The sequence below is a fragment of the Elaeis guineensis genome, chromosome 4 (genome assembly GCF_000442705.2).
Source record: "Elaeis guineensis isolate ETL-2024a chromosome 4, EG11, whole genome shotgun sequence".
Lineage (NCBI taxonomy): Eukaryota > Viridiplantae > Streptophyta > Magnoliopsida > Arecales > Arecaceae > Elaeis > Elaeis guineensis.
This window is the reverse complement of record NC_025996.2, coordinates 117,835,130-117,859,626: the sequence shown is the minus strand read 5'-3', so window position 1 is coordinate 117,859,626 and position 24,497 is coordinate 117,835,130. Positions and strand designations below refer to the sequence as shown.

The 24,497-nt window shown below is 37.1% G+C and overlaps 1 protein-coding gene and 1 pseudogene across 3 annotated transcripts in view; one reads left to right on the top strand and one right to left on the bottom strand.

The window, feature by feature from the left end:
- The window catches only part of LOC105042745 (exosome complex exonuclease RRP44 homolog A), a 50,002-nt gene extending 44,474 nt beyond the window's left edge, over positions 1-5,528 (top strand). For all 3 annotated transcript variants that reach the window (XM_029263892.2, XM_010920050.4, XM_010920049.4), the window contains 7 exons: positions 268-388; positions 553-612; positions 706-811; positions 3,935-4,030; positions 4,115-4,196; positions 4,274-4,339; positions 5,160-5,528. In XM_029263892.2, coding sequence (XP_029119725.1) covers positions 268-388; positions 553-612; positions 706-811; positions 3,935-4,030; positions 4,115-4,196; positions 4,274-4,339; positions 5,160-5,355 — 727 coding nt within the window. In that variant the 3' untranslated portion in view covers positions 5,356-5,528. The remainder of the gene's footprint in view (positions 1-267; positions 389-552; positions 613-705; positions 812-3,934; positions 4,031-4,114; positions 4,197-4,273; positions 4,340-5,159) is intronic.
- Positions 5,529-7,013: 1,485 nt separating this feature from the next.
- Positions 7,014-9,471, bottom strand: LOC105042753 (protein PIN-LIKES 5-like; annotated as a pseudogene).
- Between the last annotated feature and the right edge of the window lie 15,026 nt (positions 9,472-24,497).

The following is a 24,497-nucleotide window of genomic DNA, read 5'->3' as shown; positions in this document are numbered from 1 at the left end:
GCCCGAACTGCACCGAACCGGGCGGTTCGGGGTCGTTTTTCGAAAAACAGGCCCGAACCGGACCGGTAAGGTATCGGTCCGGCTCGGTACGTCCCATACCGGACGGTTCGGCTCGGTACGGCAAACCATGGTATTAGCTGTATGCTTCAAGGTCTGTACATTTTTGTCACAGTAGGAAACTACTGTCAAAATATTTTTATGCAATTTTCTAATCAATTTTAAGTATTGACATTATCTACGTTTCTTAACTTTTGATTACAAAATCAGGCGCCATCCTACCCCAACCAAAGAGATGCTTGAACCATTATTGCGCACAGCTGCTGCTGTTGGCCTGGATTTGGATGTTTCATCTTCAAAAGCACTTGCTGATTCACTTGATCATGCAGTAGTAAGGATTCCCTAATTCAGTACTTTTGGTGATGTCTTAGTATGTCTCTTTTGTGATTCGTATTGTTTATAGTGCATGTCTTTGCAAGTTGGTAACTTTTGAAACAGAATTATTTGCTTTGAGTTAGGTGTTCATCTTGAAATTTGCTGTTAATTGATCTGCAGGGTGATGATCCATACTTCAATAAGCTGATCAGGATTCTAGCTACTAGATGCATGACTCAGGTGCATTAACTGGATTTTGAAAAGTAATGTTGTTGCTGAAAATTTATCTTTGACTATGAATTTTTAATATGAAATTGTGCTTAAATTATATAGGCAGTCTACTTCTGTAGTGGAGATTTAAGCCCCTCTGAATATCACCATTATGGACTTGCAGCAGCTCTTTATACTCATTTCACTTCTCCTATTCGCAGATATGCAGGTTAGTTGAGTATGGCTTGCTTTTTGTCCTATGCCTGTCTAAAAAATTATGAATCTTTTCCCTTTTAAGTATTTGAATGACCACGTTTGGACAGTCAGAGCACACAAGTTGATTATGGCTCAATGAACGGTTGAGTACTTGAAATTTCTAGTACTTTGTAGCCAGCAGATTAGGTTTATGATTAAAGAATAATAACAAATGTTCCCGCAACTGATTGTGTATGTCGCTGTTATTGGCTTTTTCTATATCCGTCTGACTCCTCCCTTTCACAGATATGCAAGTTAAGGGGTTATTACTTCTTTGTATTATAATATTTAATTATTTATGAACTTCCCCTTACGTTATCTGAATAACCAATGATAATGAGATAATCCATAATGATTATGGTTTTACTAGTAGTTAGTCAATGTATTCAGATTTTTTTATCAACCAATCAACTCGATGGTGTTGGTTAAAAAAAAAAAAAAGGAATGATCTTGAAAAGAAACCTCATTTTTCTTAGAAAAAGATGGGAGAGAATCCCCAATGTGGAAAGAGAAAAGGATGTTTTTATACATTAAAAAGGTCTACAGAGAAGTTAATATGTGTAATTACCTTACTCATGATGATAGAGCAATGAAGATCATTCATTTCTACTTCCTTGGTTTGCCACCTTTCCTGACTGTATTTCCTGAACACCTGTGGAGAGATCGGAAAATTATTGCTTAGAGTTTCTCTTTCTTAATCTTAGGTAATGGTAAAAGTTGGAATCTGCAGATGTTTCTGTGGGTATTTTTTATTCCCTTGAATTTTCCTTCTGGGCATCAGCATTCTATCATCTTTGTATGGTGATATTTAGAATTTCAACATCTCATTATGTATACCAGTGATCTCTTGTTAAGAAAAGAATTTGTCAGATATAAAGAAGATTTCATTTAAATGCATCTTTTTGATCATATCATCCTTTTCTTTGATCGACTTTGCAAATGCTTTTAGATGTTATTTTTCTTTCTGCTTGTCTTTGTTATGTTGTTATAAATGGGATATGAGATCATGGTGGACATGAATCTTTGTAGAAATAGGTGAAGCAGATAGAGAGGGATATTGATAATAATTTTTGAGGAATCCTCTTTTTGTCTCTTATTTATGAAGTTCTTGATAGTTCTACAGGATGTGCATATCTACTGTTGGAAGTGCACTCCTACATGACTCAAATAGAATGTAATTTTTTCCTTGTTGCCTAGAAGGGGCAACCTTAGAGGAGGGGGGGTGTGAATTGAGGGAGGGTGAATTGGGTTTTTCAAAAAAAATTCATAATTAAAACATATGTACTAACTATCAATTTAAAAGTATGCTTGTGAAGCATAAGAAGAGAGATGATAGGTGGTGAAAACTAAAAACAGACAATCAAAGAGGGGGGGGGGCTGTTGAATTGAGGGAGGGTGAATTGAGTTTTTCAAAAATCTCATAATTAAAACATGCGCACTAATTATCAATTAAAAAATGTGCTTGTGAAATGCAAGAAGAGAGATATGATAAGTGGCAAAAACTAAAAATAGACAATCATACAATCACAAACACAATAGATTTATGGTAGTTTGGTGCCAAATCCAACACCTATGTCCACTCAGTCTCTCTACTTAAAAATTTTACTATAATCCTTTTGATTACAGGTTGATTATTTTCTCAGGATCACAAACAACCTAATTGGTTTTGTATAGATTCACTAGCCAAAATCTTTCCAACTAAGCCCCTCTTTAACTTAGTCAAATACAACCATTTAATTACGGGCTTGGACCAGTCTATATCTCTAAGTTTTTATATCTAAGAAATTTGTTACAAACTCAAGAATATAATGAGTAACAATTTTAAAGTTCGAGAAATGAACTCTTTAGAGTCCAAGGAAGTTGATGTAGATGTCTCTTGAATGTAATGACTTCTTCAAATGTTTAAGAGAAGCTTGATTAAATGCTTGAAGAAGATGCTCTAGCTAGTAGATCACACAATCAATGCTTTCAAGCTCTCTTCAATTGAATTAAGTCATTGGAAGATGGACTTGAATTCTCTCTTGAGTATTCTTTTTTTTTTTTCACTCTATTATTATTTTTTTTCTATTTTTTTCAAATTAATTTCCCACTTTAAATATCTCCAAAAATGGCCAGCTAAGGAAAAATGACCGTTGAAGGACTCAAAGCAGCCGTGAGAGGACTTTTCTAGCCATTGGAGAATTTTTGCAAAACTAGCCATTATGGTTGTCAAATGCAGAGGAGTAATCTTCAGGAGTCGACTTGGTTTCTTCAAGAGTCGACTCAGTTTTTCAAGGGTCGACTTGTAAAGTATCTAAGTATAGCTCTCTATCTTTTGACTGTGATCAATCTTGAGGTTGACTTGGCTTTTATTGGGGTCGACTCAAGTTCTAGTGGAGTTGGCTTATGATTTTTTCTGGAGTCGGCTCGAGTTGTGCTCAATTTTCACTACTTTCTGTCTGTAGCTTTAGATCATTCTAAAGCTGACTCATGTTTTAGTTGGATCAACTCTTCTAGTAGAGTCGACATGTAAATTTCTGGAGTCGGCTTATGTTTAGGACATCTTTTTCTACTGCTCTCTGTTTGGCATCCTGAGACCATTTCGGAGTTGACTCTTGTTCTAATGGGATGGACTTGTCTAGAGGAGTCGACTCATGATTTTTTGGGTCGACTTTTAGATTGTGCACATTTCATTTTGAGTGTGCCAGAGCTGGCTTTCGTATATCAAGATCGACTTTTATCCTTTGTTCTTTGTTGAGCATCTTAAGCAACTTCTCCTTAACTAGTTTTGAAAGACATTTTTTTGATTGTTTGTGCAAGCTATGAGCATCAAGAATTTCTCCTACAAGCATGCTCTCAAGTTTGCATTAGTATTAAACATATTTTAATATTTTGGCATCATCAAAATCAATTCTTAGGTTAGCATTGCTCATCTGCTGAATCAATGACAAGGCAGCATATTGATTTTGTTATTCTGCAAGATTATTTCTCCATTAAAATCCCTTATTCCTTAATAAAATACTTGGGTGATTAACCTCCATCTTTGTTGAGGAATGACAGTTTTCATAATCAAAGTTTGAAAATGTATATACTAATACTGTTAAATTATTTCTTGTAGATGTCATTGTTCACAGATTATTAGCTGCAGCGCTAGGAATTGCCAAGCTTCCACCAATTTTTATGAATGGTCCGCAACTTACAAGCATTGCTGACGGTATGTATTTAATTACTAATCCTATCCTTTCTTGTTGTATAATTTATTTATTGCTTCCTAATTTTTGAATATTGTGATTTTTAGATTTGAATTACCGTCACCGAAATGCCCAGATGGCAAGCCGAGCCTCAGTTGAGCTCCACACACTAATATATTTCAGAAAACGGTAATATTCTTGCTTCAAAACTACTATTTATCTCCTCTTCAAATGCTTCTATAAAACATGTACATTTTCTGTTGCAGGCCAACCAACACGGAAGCCAGGATAGTGAAGATAAAGTCCAATGGTTTTATAGTTTTCATTCCCAAGTATGTTTTTCTGGATCTCTTATCCGTCCATATGTTCAAGGAACTGCATAATATGATAATGACATGCTGCTATAATTAGATGAACTTTCTGAGATTCTTAATAACTGATATTCAGTTGACTTCAATTTCCATGGACTTTGGTCTGTTCATGGTTAGAAGTACCCTGTCTCTCTTTTTTCTTCCTTTCTTTTCTTTTCTTTTCTTTTTTTTTTTTTTTGGGTTGTGCGTACATGTTTTGTTCCTCATGGGCTTATACTTTTTGTGATAGTAATGTCATTGCTATTGCTTCTTATTTTCTTTTAATCTTGGTTATTTATCGAATTAATCTTAATCTTACTCAAATATTGTTACTGGACACTCATGCTGATTTATCTTCCCCACTTTCGAGCAATATTAAATCATATGACAGCAAAGGTTTCTCTTTCCATTTTAATTGCTTTTAGAAATCTTACTTGAAGAAGACGACCATGAGTTCACCTGGCAAACGGAGTTCAAATCATTGCTGTTCGTGGAATGTATTTTTACAACTTCCAGATGGAAATTTATCAAATGATTCCAACTAGGTTCTCTATATTCTATTTGTCGCATGAAGATTAGCTGTTTGGCCAATAAGTTGACCAGGCTGCTCTTATTGGGTGTGGTTTTAACTTAGTTTACGCTGTACTAGTTTAGTTTCCTTCTGTAAATCAATATTACACTTGATGCTTTCATAAGTTTCCTTTGACAAAAATAATTACGAATGTACGATATGGCGTATGAAGCAAATGTAGCTGATTAATATGGCGAAATTTGGTACTAAATTTGGCGTGACATTTTCCAGGTTTGGTATAGAGGGGCCGGTATACTTGATGCCAAGGGGAGAGAAAGGAGGTGATTGGATGGTAGATGAGGTGCATCAAAGAGTGACGAGGACGGGGACAAACGTCAGTCATGGGATCTTGCAGACCGTGAGGATTCACATGGAAGTGGTGGAACCTCACCCGAACAGACCAAAGCTTGAACTCACACTTATGTAGGGGTACATGTTACATTACTCCTTTCGCATGTGTTCTAGCATTTTTTTTTTTTTTTTTTTAAATTTATTGGCAAGGGTATTTGTTCAGGTGGTTGTAAGATTTTGATTTTATAAGAAAGGATATGTGCCATAATATTAATGAAATCTAGTCTCGTTGCTGTCAATGTTCAGATTTATGCTCGCTGAATTATGCTGCACTTTGCTTCCTATTTGGAACGCTCTTCTATTCCTATTATTCTTATCGATACCGTTCTATGACTAGTTTTGAAATGAGAAACATGTAGGATTGTTGAGGTGGATGTAATGCAAAACCCTTACGGTGAAAGGGCAGAGATACAAGCTCATACTACCGAGTGCTTCATGTGATGATCCCTTGCCTCTGGGGAAATGGGACGGGGATTCAGTTCCAGCTGAAGTTAGCTCTCTAAGGTGGGGCGGATGCAGGGTGGAAAAGGTTTGGATTAGCTTCTACTAGTCTGCCAATAAAATTAAATATAAGAAGAGAAAGAAGAGCAACTTCTTATTTGGCATGTTCTTTTATTACTATAATTCTTGCTACACTATTTTGTGGCTAGTTTCGAAATGAGGATCAATGTTAAGGTGGATGTAATGCAATACTCTTATTGTCAAAGACTAAGATACAAGCTCGTACCACCGAGTGCTTAATTGGATAAAATTTCTTCTCTTGCCATTTGTGCAGGGGGAGGGGGTTCAATATCAGAGTGGTAACATGCAACCACCGTCCCATGTGTTGTGGGGTTATGATGTGGGTCTATGGGTGGCAAAAATTGATCGGACGTCAAATCCTGATTGGACCTTATTTGGGCTGGCCTTGTTCAAGTTTTTTCTAGTTATTGTCGGGTAGGGTCAAAGTTTTAGATACGGTTTAAGATTAGGTTGAGTAACGATTTTGGATATGTATATATATTTCAAGTGGTTTTTCATTTTCCTATACTATTAGGTTTTAGAGGTTAGATCAGGTCTATTGGGGATTGATTCTTAATAAAAGGCTTGCAATGACCAAGATTGGGTATGGGTCTGACAATGTTTGACTCAAATCCTTCACGCTAATGATATTGGTATCCTTTGGTGGGTCTCTCAATGATGGCTATTGTGTGATATACGGGCGGCCGTGATAGAGACTTAACATCTTCCAGATCAACCGCAAAGTGGAAAGGATTCTAATTCTCAGTACTTACCACCACTAACAAGAACTAACTTCGTGGGAGCGTAGAACTCCATCAAGTTACTGATTGAAAAAAGTATCACCGGAGAAGTTTAAAGCGGCAGTTTAAAAGCACCAAGATCTTATTCATCATCTACATCTTGGTTTAATGATTTATTCTCATCGACGTTTTTCAATCCTATATCCTTTTTAGAAAAATCTACATGTTGCCCTTGTCTCTATAGATTTACTCCTGCGGTGGGAAAGGTTCCTATCTATCAAGCCAAGTTTTCTGCGAGCATCCCATGCTGAACCTTTTACCTTCTTTCCAGAGTTTTTGGTACAGAATTCCAACTGAAAAACAGATTGTCCTCTATTCCTTTGACATCCATAAACACTTGTAACAGTTGGAAAGGCTAGCTAACCCCAAGGATGAAATTCTTCAATCAAGTCGGAGGGAATTTCGGCATGAAATATCATTGGTGAAATATGATCTAAAATGCTAGGATAAAATCTGCATGAGACCAAACTGTAAGTGCAAGGGCAGCAACCAAGGAGCTCCACAGAAAGAAACACACTTCCTGACCTATTTCGAACAACTGAGCCATTGTACCGGCATTCCGATCCATCTTTAGTCCAAGCATAGATTAGAGAAATAATTGTTGCAAGTATTAGATGGAAAGGCATATAAATAGTACATTTGCACCCATAGACCAAAACAAGTCACTACTAAAAGATGAAAAGAATATTGGCGTTCCATATCAATACTCATGGCAGGTGGAAGAGTGAATTGTATCACCAGCACGTAGTGATACAATGGAGATCTTGGCAGGAATCCAAGTTCACCTGCCGCCTTAACCTCGCTGCTATCCTCAGTATTGGAAGAAGTACGTACTGAGCACAGATGATTGCGATGATTACCAAAGGATTTAACACTGACTTGCCAAGCCCTGCTTGTGCTCGAGGAAGATGGATATAGGGCTTAACTTCCCACAAGATTGTAACTGGGTTTCATAAGGCTCTACTAGAAAAGGCCTACCTTGTGTGGGGTTTCCTCCCAGAATAAGTGTAACACATTGTATTGCACCATCTCGGCAGTAGAAGTACACGAAAGATAAGTAGAGGAGGAAATTTAGCCAATATGTAACTTACAGCTGTAACATATACTGAGAAGAAAATCAGCTAGATCAAAAACAGGATAAGATGAACCTTAGCAATGTGACTGATTCTTGGATCACTCCAAGTTGGACCATTGCTCCTATGACCAAGGTATTGCACCGAGAAGAAAGCCACGAATCCATGACAAACTAGGAACACTATTGATCAAGTGAAAATCTGTATAGATACGGATGTAATATGATCTGTTCTTTGTTCATGACCCAAATTCAGTCATGGCTGTGCATGCTACAGCTACTACAGCAACAATAGTTGCGGGGGAGAGTATTTCATCTGCAATTTGATGTAAGAGTTTGCTTCAGTTTTTCCCAGAAATTCTCCTCCAGCTTTCTATTGGATAACAGTGGCATGGTATGCTTTGCCAAATATCAGCACAAGTTAGTCTAACAAATACCATTTGTTGGATTCCTTCTATTTCTTTATAATTAACATCATCATCTTTTTTCCTTGCACATCATTAAAAAAAAAAAAAAAAATCATCATCTTTCTAAAGTTCAGTCAACCATTTAACTACTTCTGTGCTAAAATATTGATGATTGTCTCTTTGACAAGTCATTATCATGTAGAGAGTTGAAGTCTATGAATGACATTGATTAACTTTTTCTTTTTCCTTTGAGGGAACATGCATTACCATTGACAGCTTTTATCGTGGATTTAGAAGAAGAAAAGATTTGTATTGATATTAAATTCGAGGTCCACGATTACCAGCACTTACAATTTGATGCTCTTCAGCTCTATGAGTAGGTTTAAACGATGGCAAAAGTGAAGCCTTGTGATCATTGAAGCCTTCTTCACATTGCATACCTAGGACATTAACTTTCCCACTTGACTCTGAATCCTTGTTAGTTATCTTTGGTGACCCATTTCTATTAAGGATTTTGTTACATAAAAAGCCTTTATGTGTGTATCCATATGAAGATACTGCCTAGCTGCATTTTCAAGATTTAAAATATGAAGATACTGCCTAGCTGCATTTTCAAGATTTAAAAATAAAACGGATTCTGAAAGGTAGATAGAGAGAGTAGCTCTAATTGGCTATTCTTACTTGTTCTACATCTTGAAATAATTGTGGAAGCTCAATTCCCCACTCTCACTTTATGTTGCTGTCTTACTGATTGATTAAAGTGCAATATTCATGTCTACTTCCTGCCATAGAAAAAGACACATAGGAGAGTCCATGGGCATTTCATTCACTTGGCTCCACAAATGGACTGCCATCCTCATTGCAGATCACCGGGAAAATGATGACAAGCAAATTGCCCAATTTACCTACTTGGCATGTTGTGAACCAATGATTATATGGACATACCCCACACCATGGAAGCAACTACTAAATTTGAAACATCTTTGGATGACAATGTTACCGGCTGAGCAGTTAGCAGTAACAAGGCCTCTGAGGTGCTTTTCTGGTTTCAGGATCTTCCCTGCAACCCACCCAAGAAATCCCCTGGTTAAGAACATACTCCCAACGTTCACTGGCATAAACCACCTTAGGAGGTCAAAGTATCATACTATCATGTCACCATAAATCAGTGACCCCTACCAAGAATAGGAATGAGATGGCTCACCAAGAGATGATATCATGAAGGGTAACAATTTTTGGTAGGCTTGCAAACACAAGGGCTGGAGCAAATGCAGCAAACACGATCTGCATATCAAAATGTTTATTAAGAGGAGACAGAGTTCAAAAGCGAATGCTGAAGCAAGTTATTTTTCATAAACCTTGTTCATGTCTCTCCAAACATTGGATAACTGGATTGGCAAGGAAGCCACCATAAAGAGGGACCTGTTGCGGTCAATCCCCTATTGCTCCTGTTACCGATGAAGAGCACTGATAAAATGAAGTCCACACTGGCTGAAATTATGTCCGATGGAGACCCTCCAATGCTTAAGTCAGTGGTGAGTAGTGAACAGCAGATAAGTATTTAAAATGGCAGAGTATCAGCTCAGAATTGCCTTACCAAATGCTGTTCATTACCTCATTTTATAGGCGAATAGTTGGTAACCATTTGTAACGGTTAGACATGTGGGTCTCGCATGTTCTGACATTATGTGATCGTGGGGTGGGTGGTTACATCCGTCACTGATCATATTCTGATCATTATGCATTTTCTGCGTTGGCAGTTTTAGATAAGCCGACTATATATCAGTAATCAAGATATATCGGTAGTTGTGGAAATCCGAATGACCATCGGTCGGTAACTCTGATATGTCGACGTCATTGGTCTGAAATCAGTCGAGTCATCATAGTTGGAGCTTATCAACTTTACGGATAGCCGACTGTCAGTCGACCAATCGATTGATAGTCGGCAAGTCGTGCTTATCAGGCCGATCGAGGATCAGAATCGGAGAGTCGGCTGAATCGCCTCAACAGTTGCCCCCCACTCCCAAGTCTAAAGTAGTCTGACATGCATGTTGTCACGTGGTCTGTCACGTTGGACGAAAAAAGTTGTCACGTGTTGTCTCGAGCCCCGATTCGATTGTAGGTATTAATGATTTTTCGAAATACGAAAAGTCTCTAGCCATTTTGTTGTTTCGATATCTGTGAGATCATCATTGAGATGTCATTTTGAGAAGATAATTCAATATCCGGAGAATCTGGACGATTTGATTATGACTAGTAGATTTTGACCACGTATCTAAATGTCATTGGCTTTGTGCCATTCACGTGGATAATGGTGAGGTGGCGTGATCTGAGAGTAGGTGTGTTGAACTGTCCGATTAATGATTGATTTTGATGTAGCCAAGTATCGACATCTGAGAAAATCTTGATTTGAATGATTTTATCCGGATCGTTGAGGGATCCTATATATATAAAGTCACTTTTATTTAGATTTTCTGCTTTTGTACTTGTCATTCTCCTCTGCAACAGAAGGTTCTACCCTAGTGTTAGGAGTTTTTATGTGTTAGGAGCTTTTCAAGTTTCTCTGTTCTTCATGTCATTCATAGTTCCAGGTTGAGTTTCCACTCCTTAGGTTTTTGTTCTTTTTCATTTTCAATGGCAAATAGAAAAACGAAAGCTTCATCTTCTCGAGATTGTCGGTCGGAGAATTTGATCGATGATTCTCTTTCAGATCCGGAGATGGAAGTCTCTTCTTTGTCCGGGCCCAATATTGAATGGCTCCGAAAATAGTATTGTATCCTGAAGCAATATCAGCTTTCTGCTCCTGGTCCGGACGGTCAGGTGAATTCTCCTCCTCCGGACTAGGTTGTATTCTATGTCGAGGACCTTCGGACCGGTCTTCGATTTTCGATTCCGGAGTTTGTCTGGAATCTTTTTGATTATTATCAACTTTGTCCTGCTTAGCTGGCTTCGAACTCTATCCGGTTGATTATCAGCTTCGCTTTATTGTGTCATCTTATCCCGACCAACCCTCGTCCTTCTCTTTTTCAGATTTTCTTTGTTCTTCGTTCTCATCCCAAGGCCAAGGGTTGATGGCTTTTCAACCCAAGGAAGGATTTTTTTTTATCTCCAGTTTTCCATCGTCCATTCATGGATGGAAGAACCAATTTTTTTTGCTTCTTTTTCACCCCCTTGGGGCTTTGCTTTATGTTGGGGTGATCCGAGAACCAGCCCCAACGAGCATAGTTGGGTTAATATCATCGATCGAAAAGACTTTCTCAGACTAAAAGATATAAAAGTTCCACCACAACGAGAGCTGATGACTGAACAGACTCTTTATGATGTCGGACTTAGCTCGGTAACTTCTTTAGATATAGCATAGTCGGTCACATCATTTTTTTCTTTGTTTATTTCTGAATTTTGTACTGAACTTTATTTTTTGATTGTAGCTATGCAGACAAGGGCACGTGTTTTGACTGTCGATATTCATTTGCATACTGCCAAGAAGAGGGCGGCAATCGGTGCTGGATTCTTCCGACCATCGAGAAAAAGTCGAGTTGATTCCCAATCGGTACTGGCAAGAAAACCCAACATTTCATCGATGATAGTTCCTGAGTCGATTATTGCATTGTCGGCTCCAACAACGCTTCCTCCGACTGAAGTGCCATTTGCTGGAGTCAGGATGGCTAGAGACGAAGATATCGCGACAGAACCATCAGCGGCTCCATCAAAGGGGGTTCGGGTTGAGTCAGAAGTCACGATCGAACCCAAACAATTTGCTACTATGCCAGCTGTTCCTCCAGCGAAGCGGTCTCGGGCGCAATCAAGTACTGATTTTATGGCGGTCTCAAGTGCACGACTGCCGACTGGAGATCGAGGAAAGGCATCGGCTACTTCTGTTGATCATGAGTCGTCTGCGGGCCTCCCCACCCTCTTTGACATTCGTATCCCTGCTGGTGAGTCAGCCTTGGCTAATCCGTCCTTGGTCAGACAATTCATCAAAGCTGCACTTCTCCTGACTGATAGGGAGAATAGGAGAAATCGGACAGTGTTCGAAATATTTTCATCATTTTACCCGGTGATGCTTCGGATAAGTTTCCAACGTTCTTTTCCTCTTTTTTTTTTTGATCTGACTTGTCTTTTCCTTTCAGTGGGCGCATGATATGTATGCTTTAGAGAGTGGATATCGAAAGATCGTCGAGCTTCATCAGGCATGGATGGACAGGGTAGCGACTGTCAATAGGTATTTTTATAGCAATATAAAAAAAAGAATCTAAGAAATGGTGGCTGTGCCTAGACGTCACTGAATGAGCCACCGGCTCCTCCATCGATGGTCGCTGCTGTTGTTGTGTTTGTTGCTGTTGGAGGCTGTGAATTGCCTCCATTAACACCTTCATTTGCTGCATCAAGACAGCAATTTGTGTGTCCGTAGTGATTACAGGAGGTGAAGAGCTGGGCTCTGTCAATGGGAGAGGAGGAGGAATATCTTTCCGACAGAAAGATTGCCTCATGGATCCTGTTGAATGCTAAGCTCTAGTCTTAGCCATGGTTGCTCATATTTCTTTCTCTACTTGGCGTGCCAATCTATTGTAGCCAATCTCCTGTTGCACCTATCGTCGGTGAAGAGCACCTACAAAATAAAGTCCACACTGATCAAAATTATGTTCGGTGGAGCCCTTCAATGCTTAAGTCGATGAAGAGTGACGAACAGAAGATAAGTATTTAGAATGGCAGAGTATCAGCTCAGAATTGCCTTACCAAATGCTGTTCATTATCTCTTTTTATAGATGAGTAGTTGGTAACCATTTGTAACGATTAGACACGTGGGTTCCATATATTTCAGCATTATATGATCGTAGAATGGGTGGTTACATCCATCATTAATCATGTTTTGATCATTATGCACTTTTTATGCTAGCAATTTTAGGTAAGCCGACTATATATCGGTAATCAAGATATGTCGGTAGTTGTGGAAGTTTGAATGACCATTGATCGGTAACTTTGATATGCCGACATCATCGGTCTGAAATTAGTCGAGTCATCATAGTTGGAGCCAATCAACTTTGCAGATAGCCGACTGTCAGTCGGCCAACTGATTGATAGTCGGCAAGTCATGCTTATCAGACCGATCGAGGATCAAAATCGGAGAGTCGGTTGAATCACCCCAACATGACTAGAAACCTATCTTCTTCTATTCTTGTGCTTGTGAGAAGCACAACTCGATTGCTTCAGTTTTTCTCCACCCTCAAGAAATTATAATGGAGGAACTGGAAGATCCTGTTGAGACACCAAGCTAGCTGGTTCATTTAAAGTACGCATTTGAGTCATATGATAATCTAAGTTCTCTCCATCTAGATGCCATCAACTAGGCTGTACAAAATCTACTGTAACCTACCTATTTGAAGCTTGAGCTATTGGCCTCCACTTGCTGGCCAACTGAGAACTTAGCTGATATTAACAAAATCATGTTTGTAAATGCAAACCTCATGTTAAATGTTAATGATTTTTTTCATTAAACTCCAGTATTAGTTAATGACCTTCGATTTTGCACACATCTAAATAACTTGATCATATCGGTAAATGGCTGATATCTATCATATTGATGAAAATGCACCAACTAATGGATCAAGCAATTCATTTCTTAATTATGTTAGGGCTATGTACTTTTCAACAATATAGTAATAAAAAAAATATATAGCCATCTTTTGCACTATGATATGTGATTAAATCATAAGAAAGCTACTGCTTACAAGATTTTAAGATTTAATCCTTCAAGCTTAAATAGTCCTTGATAACTTAAAATTTTTTGTATAAAAACTTTAACAATTAAAATTATTGCAACCTAAATAGCTGAGGGTTTGTGAGAGAGAGAAAGGGAGAGAGAGAGTATAGTAGGAATAAAATAATTCATAATGCCTTATTGATTAGGGAAAGAAAGAAAATTGGAGTGTACAAGCACTGACCAGAACTCCATCCTTTGGGATATGTCTTTCCAAGAATGCTTCTTGGTGACGATACCATGTTTTCACCGTAAGAAACCATCATAGAGAGAAATATGTAAAAGGTCAGTAAGACTGATAAAATAAAATAAAAATAAAATAAAATAAAATAGAGATATAATTATTAGATTTTATGATATAGGAGGGAGAGCATCATTAGTCTTACATTAGTTGTGAATCAAGAGGGACTCTAGCTTATATGGAGTGAAACCTTCTTTCCTTCGTGAGGTACTTTTGAAGGACAAAAATCGTGATGCCTTGTACCATAGTGGCTAGAGGCCGAAGTAGATAATATCTCATGTACATAAGAGTGGAGACTGATCTGCTCAAGCCATAAGCTCTTGATCCAACATTGGTGTGCCAGGTAGGGGTCGATGTGCCTCCGATGAACTATGATGCATCTCCGACAATCTTACCCAGAGTCCTTTTTGACTGGAGGCTATGTTGTGGTGTAAGAGGGAGGGTATCATTAGTCCTACATTGATTGTGAGTCAAGAGAGACTTTGGTTTATATCTCATGCGATCTTTTCTCCCCTATAAGGTGCATTTTGAAAGGCAAAATTATAAGATTCTGTGCCATAGTGACTAGAGGCCGAAGCGGACAATAGCTTATGTATGCGAGAGCGAAGACCAATCCATTCGAGCCACGTGCATTTGACCGCAACACTAGGAATTTAACAATTAGCACATTCCTGAATTACACCAAGATTTTCTTATTAAAATAAGAAAAGCTATAGCATAAAAATATTGGAAACTGCTATATAAAGCATGTGATAATTTTAGAGGAAAAAGAACCTCTTTTAACATCATAAAAAGAGGGTTAATCAAGAAGACCAGCACATGTAGATATATTGAACAACCAAGCTTATATATTTTAGAGTCCAAATGGTTCTACAAATACAATAACTGTTATTCCATCATATTCATGGGGTTAGTTGATGTGGTTTGTCAATTTAGAAAGAACCTAAAACATGAAAAATTTTATTGTACAGCACATGGTCATCTCCCTCTACAATCTTCATGACTTTGTGACTTTTTTTACATAGAAATTTACCAGAGTGGTCATATTTTGAGGATTCATTGGCCAAACGCAATGCTGTAAAAAAAAATTAATGCTGAACCATCCAAACAGAAACTCCAAACTTTTGTTCTCGATGGGGAAAAAAAGGGAAAAGTAAAGAAGAGGAAGAAGAAGAAGAGGAAGAAAGACTTTAGCATGTTGCATGATGTATAGTTTCTAGCCACTGAAAGCATGTTGTATGATGTATAGTTTCTAGCCATTGAAAGTAATAGGAAATAGAAATCTCGATAGTCTCACGAGAAATGACTCTTGGATAACATTCAAACGTCAGTAAAATGTGTATAAGAGAGAGAGAGAGGTTGACCTAGAAGCTAATCTTAAGTAGGTACAAAGGAGTGAATAAGTGGTGGTCTAGAATAGAGAGGAGAAATTTTTTGTTGGATTGGGTCTACCATTAAGCTAGTGGACCAATCTAAATATGAAAAAGACGCACAAAGATAGACAAAAAAATTTGCATATTCGTTCATGTTGCTTCATTGTTGGCTTGATCCACTAACTTGGTAGCGGACCTGGTTGGCATGTTGATTTGTAGGTGGACTGGTCCACCAACTCAGTAGTGGATCTGATTCAACTAAATTTTACCATGGAGAGAGAAGAGGCAAATGAGTAGAAAAGAATATTATATGAATACAAAAAAAAGAAGAAAATCCACAGTATAGGATTGTCAGAAAGCTAATGGCATTTTCAGACAAAAAAAATATCACGTGCTAAAGGCATTTAAGAGAGAAGTTTCCCCATCTAGATAAAGACCAGAGTGAGCTGGTTACTCAAAATTTTGTGAAAGAGGAGTGAGGATTGTGGTTGGTAGACATAGAATACAGCTAGCTACAGCCAAGGCTGGAAACACCGGTGCTTCAGTTGGGAATTGCTTGCTTTGCCTTCTGACTAGCGGTAAAATAAATAGAGAGAAAGCCACGATTCTCTGAATGCAAAAGTGGGGTGGGAGTGTGTCGGAAAATCTAAAGAGTGGAAGGGAGACAAAGAAGTTGGTTCATACATTAAAGAGCTAATGACATATTAACTACCCGAAAAAGTGCTAATGATTTATTAATATTTTGGCACAAAGGTGTATCTCATAAATATATACAATATAACCAATTGATTGCATACACAAAATTACAGCTTTGATAGTTAGAGAAAAGAATTATCATGTGCACCATCAATCTGTGTGCTTATCATCATTCCTCTTCTTTGGCCTAGCAAAATATATTATAAAGCATTCTCTTGTTGCATATCCAAGCTGCAGGATACAAGATGAGTAGATGTAACAATAAATGCTTGTTGTCAAGTATGACGATCATCCATGATCACACTCACCTGTGGTGGGGAAGCAATATTGATTAATTGTGTAGCAGAACTATTAATTCTTGCTGCACGCTGGTGTCATTAATAATGCATGTCATTCCTTCATGGCATGTGGAGCTCATTGTATGTGATACATAATTCTCAAAATGCATTAGTAGAACATAAAAATAGGTACAAAATGCACCTGCTTGTTACCCTTTGAACTCGTTCTTGTTTCCAATTTTATTGTCAATTAAAGAGGTAAACCCCGTTTCTTCGATTATAGCCATTGTCCTATCATTCCTTCCTATTCCAACCAAGAAAAACCTAGTTAAGGCTATGACCATTCTAATTAGTAACTTGTATGGGCGTACTTGAACCCTACAAACATTGATTTCAACCTATTTATATGGTTTTATTGTTTGACACTAAATATAGCCAATGTTTTGATCAATTTTCACCTATGTTGGCCTCCATTTGATCTTGTTCAAGGTATACCTAAATCCATAAAGAAACTTACACCTAAAATTTCATCCCAACCTAACTATCCTCGAGCCAAAAGACAATATCAAAATAAGGACTAATTGGAAGGTTACAACAAAACTTACATATGGTAGCATCATGTACTCCACCACAAAATGTAACTAGAATACTCACATCTACCACTTCAGCTACTGCCATATCCATTTTTAACCCTTTGGTAGAAGTGTGCTATCTTTGGACATCTTGGCTATTCAAGGCATTTATCCATCGAAGTTGATTTTTGCTAATTCTATCCATCATGTCTACACTTGTTAGTGGTTTGGATTCAACTTGAATCAGTTCTGATTATGCGACATCTCAGAACCATTGGATCAAATGAACACTAAAAACTCTCTTATTTGCTGTTACCCTCCTTTATAGAACTGCTAAAGGTCAAGAAAAATAGGTTATAACTTACAGACAAATTGATGGAAATAGGTGAAAACATTGATCAAATGGCCTTCTTCTACACTTTTTCACCATTTTCTACCTCAAACTAAGAGGCTTGATTTCTTTCGAAGCCACATAGATCTCTAGATCTAGCACCTATGTACCCCTTACCTTCATTTTCACCCATTCTCACTTCATCCACTATCCAATGTAGGTTTCAATGAGAGAAGCAAGAAGAGCTACATCAACAAACTAAGAGGGACTCTCAGGGGTCTTTTCCACATCCACAGTATATATTTGACCTAATCCAATATTTAGCTATTATTTTTCATATTATTCTTCAAAAATTACTTATTGTCTGATATAATTTCTTTACCATTTGATTTGTAGTTGTTGTTTTAATTCCCTTGTGCTCCATAATGGAGATTTTTGTCCAGTAACATGCTTTTTAATAAATCTCCCTTTATCTTTCCATTAGTTCATATCCATATTCAATATTTTTTGACAAAATTTTTAGAGGACAAAGTAACATTCAAAACCCATTGATTACTCTTGTAGGAATCTCCCAAAGTACTCTTAGATTAATGGTAAACTCTATAGATCCTAGAAGACCATTAACCTCCCTTGTTAGCCCCTATTTAAGGGTATGCTGGTTATGAATGCTTGTTAGACAAGCTTTCATACATGGGGGATATTTTTTTGTGAATGCATATAGAAGGAACTTTGATAAAGTACTTTCTTAGCTATATAAGCAAGTAGAGGTCAACTCCTCGAGCTGATGCTATCTTGAGGGTTCGCAAACCTTTCATAGCAGTCCGCAAGATCTTAACCTGATTAAAATTTTGTATTTTGGACTTTATCCACTCTATCTTCCTTTATTCCTACATAATGATGTAATTTGGGTGATTATGGTTTTTGCCCATTTGGATTGGCTTCTTACTCGAAAGGCCAGCCAAGCTATATATTAATGAGATTATGAGAATTCATGGTGCTCTATTATCCACAATATTTTATCAAATTCTAGGTTCATCTTTGAATACTAGAAAAATTTTCATTTGACCATAAGGACCAAATTAGAATTCAGCACAGCCTCCCATCTTCAAATAAATGGGCAGTCAAAAAAGACAATTCAAATTCTAGAGGATATATAAAGAGCTTATGTGCTCGATTTGAAGGATTCTTGGGATGGTTGCTTGTCTTTTATATAGTTTACTCAGGCTAGCATCCAGTGGCTCCTCTTGAAGTTCTATGAAATATGGATCTCTAATTTATTAGAATATTATTAGTGAGAGAAACTTTTTGGCCTAGAGATTATTTAGCAAATGGTGGATAAGATCCAACTCATCTAGAAGCAGCTCTTCATTGTTTTGAGTAGATAAAAGAGTCATGTCAATAATAAAAGGGGAGAACAAAATTTTAAAGAAGAGATCATATGTTTCTCAAAGTATCTATTATGAAGGGTATAACAATATTTGGAGTCCGAGAAAAATTGAGTTTGAGATAAGGTTAAAGAGATGGCCTATCATTTAGCTCTCCTATCAACTTCAGTAAGGATGCATAATATATTCCATATTTTTATATTGAGAAAGTATATATTAGATTCTAATCATGTAGTCAGGATCAAAACCCTATAGCTTAACAAGCATCTCTCTTATGAAGAGCAACCTATTAAGCTTGTGGATAGAAAGGATAAGGTTTTAAGGTGGTGCACTATACCATATATGAAAGTTTAGTAGAGCAACCATACTGAGAGAGTGGCTATTTGAAAGCTTGAAGATGAGATGCAGTCTAGATATCCTAAATTTTTTGAAAGTATATACCTTTAAGGGGTTATGGTGTGACAACCTAAAATAGTGGAGGGTCAGGCTTCCTCCCATTTCTTTCTTCCATTTTCTCCCTAACATGCCAATGTTGGTTGCCAGCAAGAGAGGAGACCGAAGCCTTGGGTCTCCTTCCAAATTGACTGATTCCAGATGAAGTCTCACCCTCCATTTTTCTTATTTTGCTCAACCCAATAGAGAAGGAGCCCCCTCCTTCCTTGCATGTCGAAGCCAATCGAGGAGTGGATCTCACCCTCCCTTACCCTTTTTCCTCCTCCACTTACGGGGAAGAATGATGTCCTGATTTTATTTTCCTATTTTGAACTATAGAACACTTGCCACCCCACTCTTCCTCTCCATATCCACCAACTCTCCCTTCTCCTTCATCTTTGATGGCCATCATACTACCACAATCGAGTGCTGCGATAAAAAACCCCAATTTCCTATCTTAAACCACTTATTTGCTTTGTTTTCCTTGTCCAAGATCTAATCACCATAATCTGCCATCATTGGTTGGGATTCGCCACCTTCATCACCTATCGATGAGCCCCTCTCTCATCCTTTTCTTTTCATCTCTAAGTTCAAGCCTTATCCCCTTGATTTTCAACTAGCCAAAATCTTGTTTCACCACCTTTTCTTCTTTGTTTTGCCTCTTTTATGCTGTTCATCATTTGTTGGCCATTGACCCACTATCTGTTAGCAAATCAGGTAGGATGTATGTGTAGATATCAAAACTCTTTTTGATTGCAGTGGAAAAGAAATTGGTTAAATCTTTTAACCCTATATGTATTAGATCTTATCTAATCCTACCCAAGCTCAGAAAAAAATATACATATGATCTGAAAATTAAAATAAGTATGAGATCAAATCTTAATATCTTAGTGTGGGTAGAGATTCACCGTTATCGATGATCTTACGTTTGAAGGTCCTCAAACCGCACATGTGTCTGGTCTCTACGGATATCCACTAGGATCAATCTCGAATCGTTCTTCTCATAGTAGTTCTTTTTTTTCAAATAGAATCATAGCCTTTAGAATCTTGATCAACTCCTTGATCTAGACTTTAGAATCAACTCCTTGATCTGCAGCCTTCTTCTTCACTCTGGAAGAAGATCACCTCCACCTTTGGCATGTAGAAGAGTGGGACGCCCAAACCATGGATGTGGGAAAGAGAACAGGGAGGAGGGGAGGCATGGAGAAGGGAGAGAGAGAGTTTTTGTTTCATAAAATTCAACTAACTAGAAATCTTAAGAGACCTTCTCTTTATATAGGCTCTATCTTGACTCAAAAGAGAAATCCAATTAACTTAAAAAGGTACATCCTTATCTCATAAAAAACTTTACTTTTTTAATCTAATTTTTTCTTAATAAAATCAGACTTAATTGGTATGTAACCAGCCCCTTTAGGCAAGTATATGGGGTGCCCCATCTCACATAAGGCAGGTAGTTGGGGCGTCAACCCTTGGCGCCCCACTCTAGGGTTTTGTTGAGGAGAGAGAGAGAGAGGGGCCACTCTAGGGTTTTGCTCAAGAGAGGGGGCATGGCCCCTCTCTCTCTCTCTCTCTCCTCCATATCAAGCCATAAGAGGGGGTCCCTCTCACATTATCCAAGGGTCGGTGCCCATGGTCCTACCAAAAAGGGAGGTAGGTGCCACCCATTCCTTCCATCTATTCCACACACACACTTAGAGATAATTAGGAGATAATGTAAAAATAATGAGGAGATAATTTATACCAACTCATTGATACAATCCAATCCTCTTGGGCTTACAATTAAAAGTCTAATTAAATTCAAATAAATTTAGGTTAGGTTAAGGCTATGACTTGATCCAATCAAAGTCCTGAGAAGAATTAGGTTTAATCATGTGCTTGCATAATTTTTTTAAACCTAATAAGATTTCAATAAATCTGAACCCAATTAGAACTTTATAAGTCCAATTGATAAATTCAAGGTTAAATCTCTTAATGTGTGATCCCATAGGTTTCATTCTATCTGACAGTGAGATATATTGTGATCTTCATCATAATATCATCGAAACTCTTTTTGATGGATTGAAATATTTTTAATTCTATCCTTCGAGGATCATCGATCATCAAGACGATGTCCGATGAGTCCCATAATCCATAAGTGACACCTAGCAGTGTGTAGTGGCAATCTAATAGAATAAAAATATAAATCTCTAGATGCAGTTATCATATGATTCAGTCCTTCTATCGTGAGTTTCGACTTGACAGAGTTTATGGAGAACTCATCATACCTCATTGTCAGTCATATGCTAGATTAGCTCAGCTCGAGTTCACTTGTGAATTCTATGAAAACTATTTTTCAGTATTTATATTTACTTTGATCAAAAATTTTCCGAACTTAGTCTCGCAAATCGCATAAGACTTCTCTTTTTCTATCAAAGTCGATAGATTCCTTCTAGGTACATCCTATTCCAAACAGCGAATCTGAATCTACTGAAATCAACATACACAGTAAGGATTCGAATGGCTAGAAATCAAAAGAATATGTAGTCAAACTCAGTAGCCATATTGCGAATAGCCAATGACACCGTAGGTTAAAGGATCACTCACACCACTGCAGCATCGAAAAGATCACTGACGAGTGAGTAGACATCCATATGGTTCTCATATTAATCACACTCAGTGTAAGTTGTTCTTTAACAACCACCTGCACCCTTACCCCAATGTCCCTACACTATAGACCCAAGACTCATCTGCCTATTAGGGAGGTGAATCGTGCACCGATCTCAAATGGATTGATCACTGTCTTCTGTGACGTTCCTTTGATCAGGAGTATTTAGAAATTAACCACTAATTAATGTATATCTCAAATTCTTAACACTTTAAGAATATATAAAAATCATCTTTGTTAATTTTTAGGATAAATCATGAACACATAAACATGATTGGAATGAAAAAACTCTTTATTGATAATAAAAAGATTATAAGCATAAGTTTAAATCTTCAAATTACAAAATATGTTAGCCAACAATTGACTTCTAGGGCACAAATCTAACACTATCACCCATAAGCTAGCATTTGACCACCATCAGACTCATTTTCCCTTTCATCTTTTTCTCTAGTTCAATAGTAGTTTTCTTATTCGAACCCATTCTTCCCTTCTTCGATTCTCTCTCCTTTCATTCACATTTCTCTCTCTACATCTCTCCTCGCACCCTCTTGGTGACCATAGGAGGTCATCTGAGAACACAACCCTGATTTGGATCCAGATCGAGCCTAATCCTATTTATTTAGCTTAGTTTTAATTATGTAATTAGATCTAATCCAAGAATCTCAATTTAATTCGATGGAAATTAGGAGCCAGATAGTCAGGAGGCATGATCAGGGCAATCCCTTCATATTCAAGTAATGACAAACTTTATCTTATTGAGAAATACATATGTTAGTAATAGATTATAATTAATCATTATATCTAAGGGGGGATCAAGACCCCTTAGATGTTAGGTTAGATTTGGTGGTGTAGATGTAGATTAGATCCTACTCCAAGGCAATTACCAGTTCACAAACCTAAGGATCTATCATCTATATGCCAAATTTTTTTTAAACAATATCTTTTGCTTTAAAGGAGAATCTAACCATCGAGGAATACTTTTGTATGTGCCATATATAATCTGATAAGGGAGTTTCCTGTCCCTTATAAGTTAAGCTATACCTCTACTATAGTATCTTATCATATACATAATTTACTTTATATATATTGAAATTTAACTCTGAATATTATTCATGCATTAATATATTATATGTTACGTATTGTCTACATAAATATGAAATTTAGGTATTAATTTGCATTATTATTGCATCAGCATATTATCATTTTTATTTGTATGATGATTTTCTCTCTAGCCAAACTATGATCACATGGGTCGAGATCTCATTTCTTTTTGGATGTCCAGTGGGGCAATCACTAGGGCATCCTAATTGTTGGCATATTATAATTAGGAGCTTATTTCCTTTTGAGCCATGCGAGTGGGGTGATTGTTGGCACATGCTATTATAAAATATAGTTTTCCATATGATTTCAAAGCTGGTCTTCTTTCGAAACTCTAGTAGAGCGATCATTGGTGCATGCTGATCATTGGACGGCATATTTTAGTCAACAGCTAGTCTCTTCTGAACCTATCACAAACTAATTATGTCCATAGTCATAAAGGTTGGTTAGAATATGAATGGTTAAATAAATTAACTTAGAATTTTATCCTTTGATTAGATATATTAAATAATTTCAAATATATTTCACATTCTTCTATATGTTTTTAATTATAACTGAAACTTTTATATTTTGAGAATTGATATTCTGTGCATATTTTACTTAATTGAACTAGAGATAGAGATGACTTACAAAGCTTTTAAGCTCACTTTTTTTTTCTTTTACAAATTTTAGATGTTGATAATTAATGCGGATGGGATTTTGGGCTATGAGCAAGATGATTAGGACTTAGAATCAATTCTTCTTTGGTAATAACATGATATATACTCTACAATATAGATTGAATTTGAAAATAATGTAGGACCTTATTTCATGTGAATATTTATCATTTTAAAAAAGACTAATATTTTAGTTACCTACATCATAGATACATACGCACACATATATTTGGTCTTGCTTGTCCTAGGGGTCACATCTTGTGGGCGTGCCGCCATCTATCATGTGCTTGTTTATACTAGTGGGATGAGGCATGATAATTTGCAAAGGAAAGACTAATTAGGAAGAGATAGAAAGAAGACAAAAAGGTGGCATGCTTCTCGAGCCGATAGGTTGGTGGAGCTAATTAGGGACCCCTGACAAAGTTTGAAAGGAGGCTACGAGATCTTTGGACTTTCCTTTTGGCTGGCAGTTTGGGATCGAAGGTATTGGGAGTCAAGGATTTCCATATGAACTTCCTAATAGATAACACATATCCCTATAATTTAGGCAACTAACTTGACTATTTGTTATGATCTAATGTTAGTTTAGGAGGTTTCAAATTTTGGTTGTAATCTAAGTTAATTTAGTAGATTTTAAATTTTTGTTGAGATCCTAAGTTAGTTTAGGAGGTTTTGTAATTTTATCCTTCTAGACTTGTAACTTATATATATATACTCATACCAATGAATGCATGAATGTAAAGTGTTCATTTTCTCTCAATATTAGTATTATTATTTTTTCTTCATGGTATCAGAGCATCTTGCTTAAACAAGCATTGATCCCAAAGTTTTCTATCCAATTATACCTACCACCACCTCTCAGCTTATCCCAGTTAACTCACCATCAAATATGTCCAATTTGATTTCTATCAATCTTGTTGGTCAGCTTCCACTAAAACTTATTACCTCAAATTCTAGGTTGGCATGCCTAAATT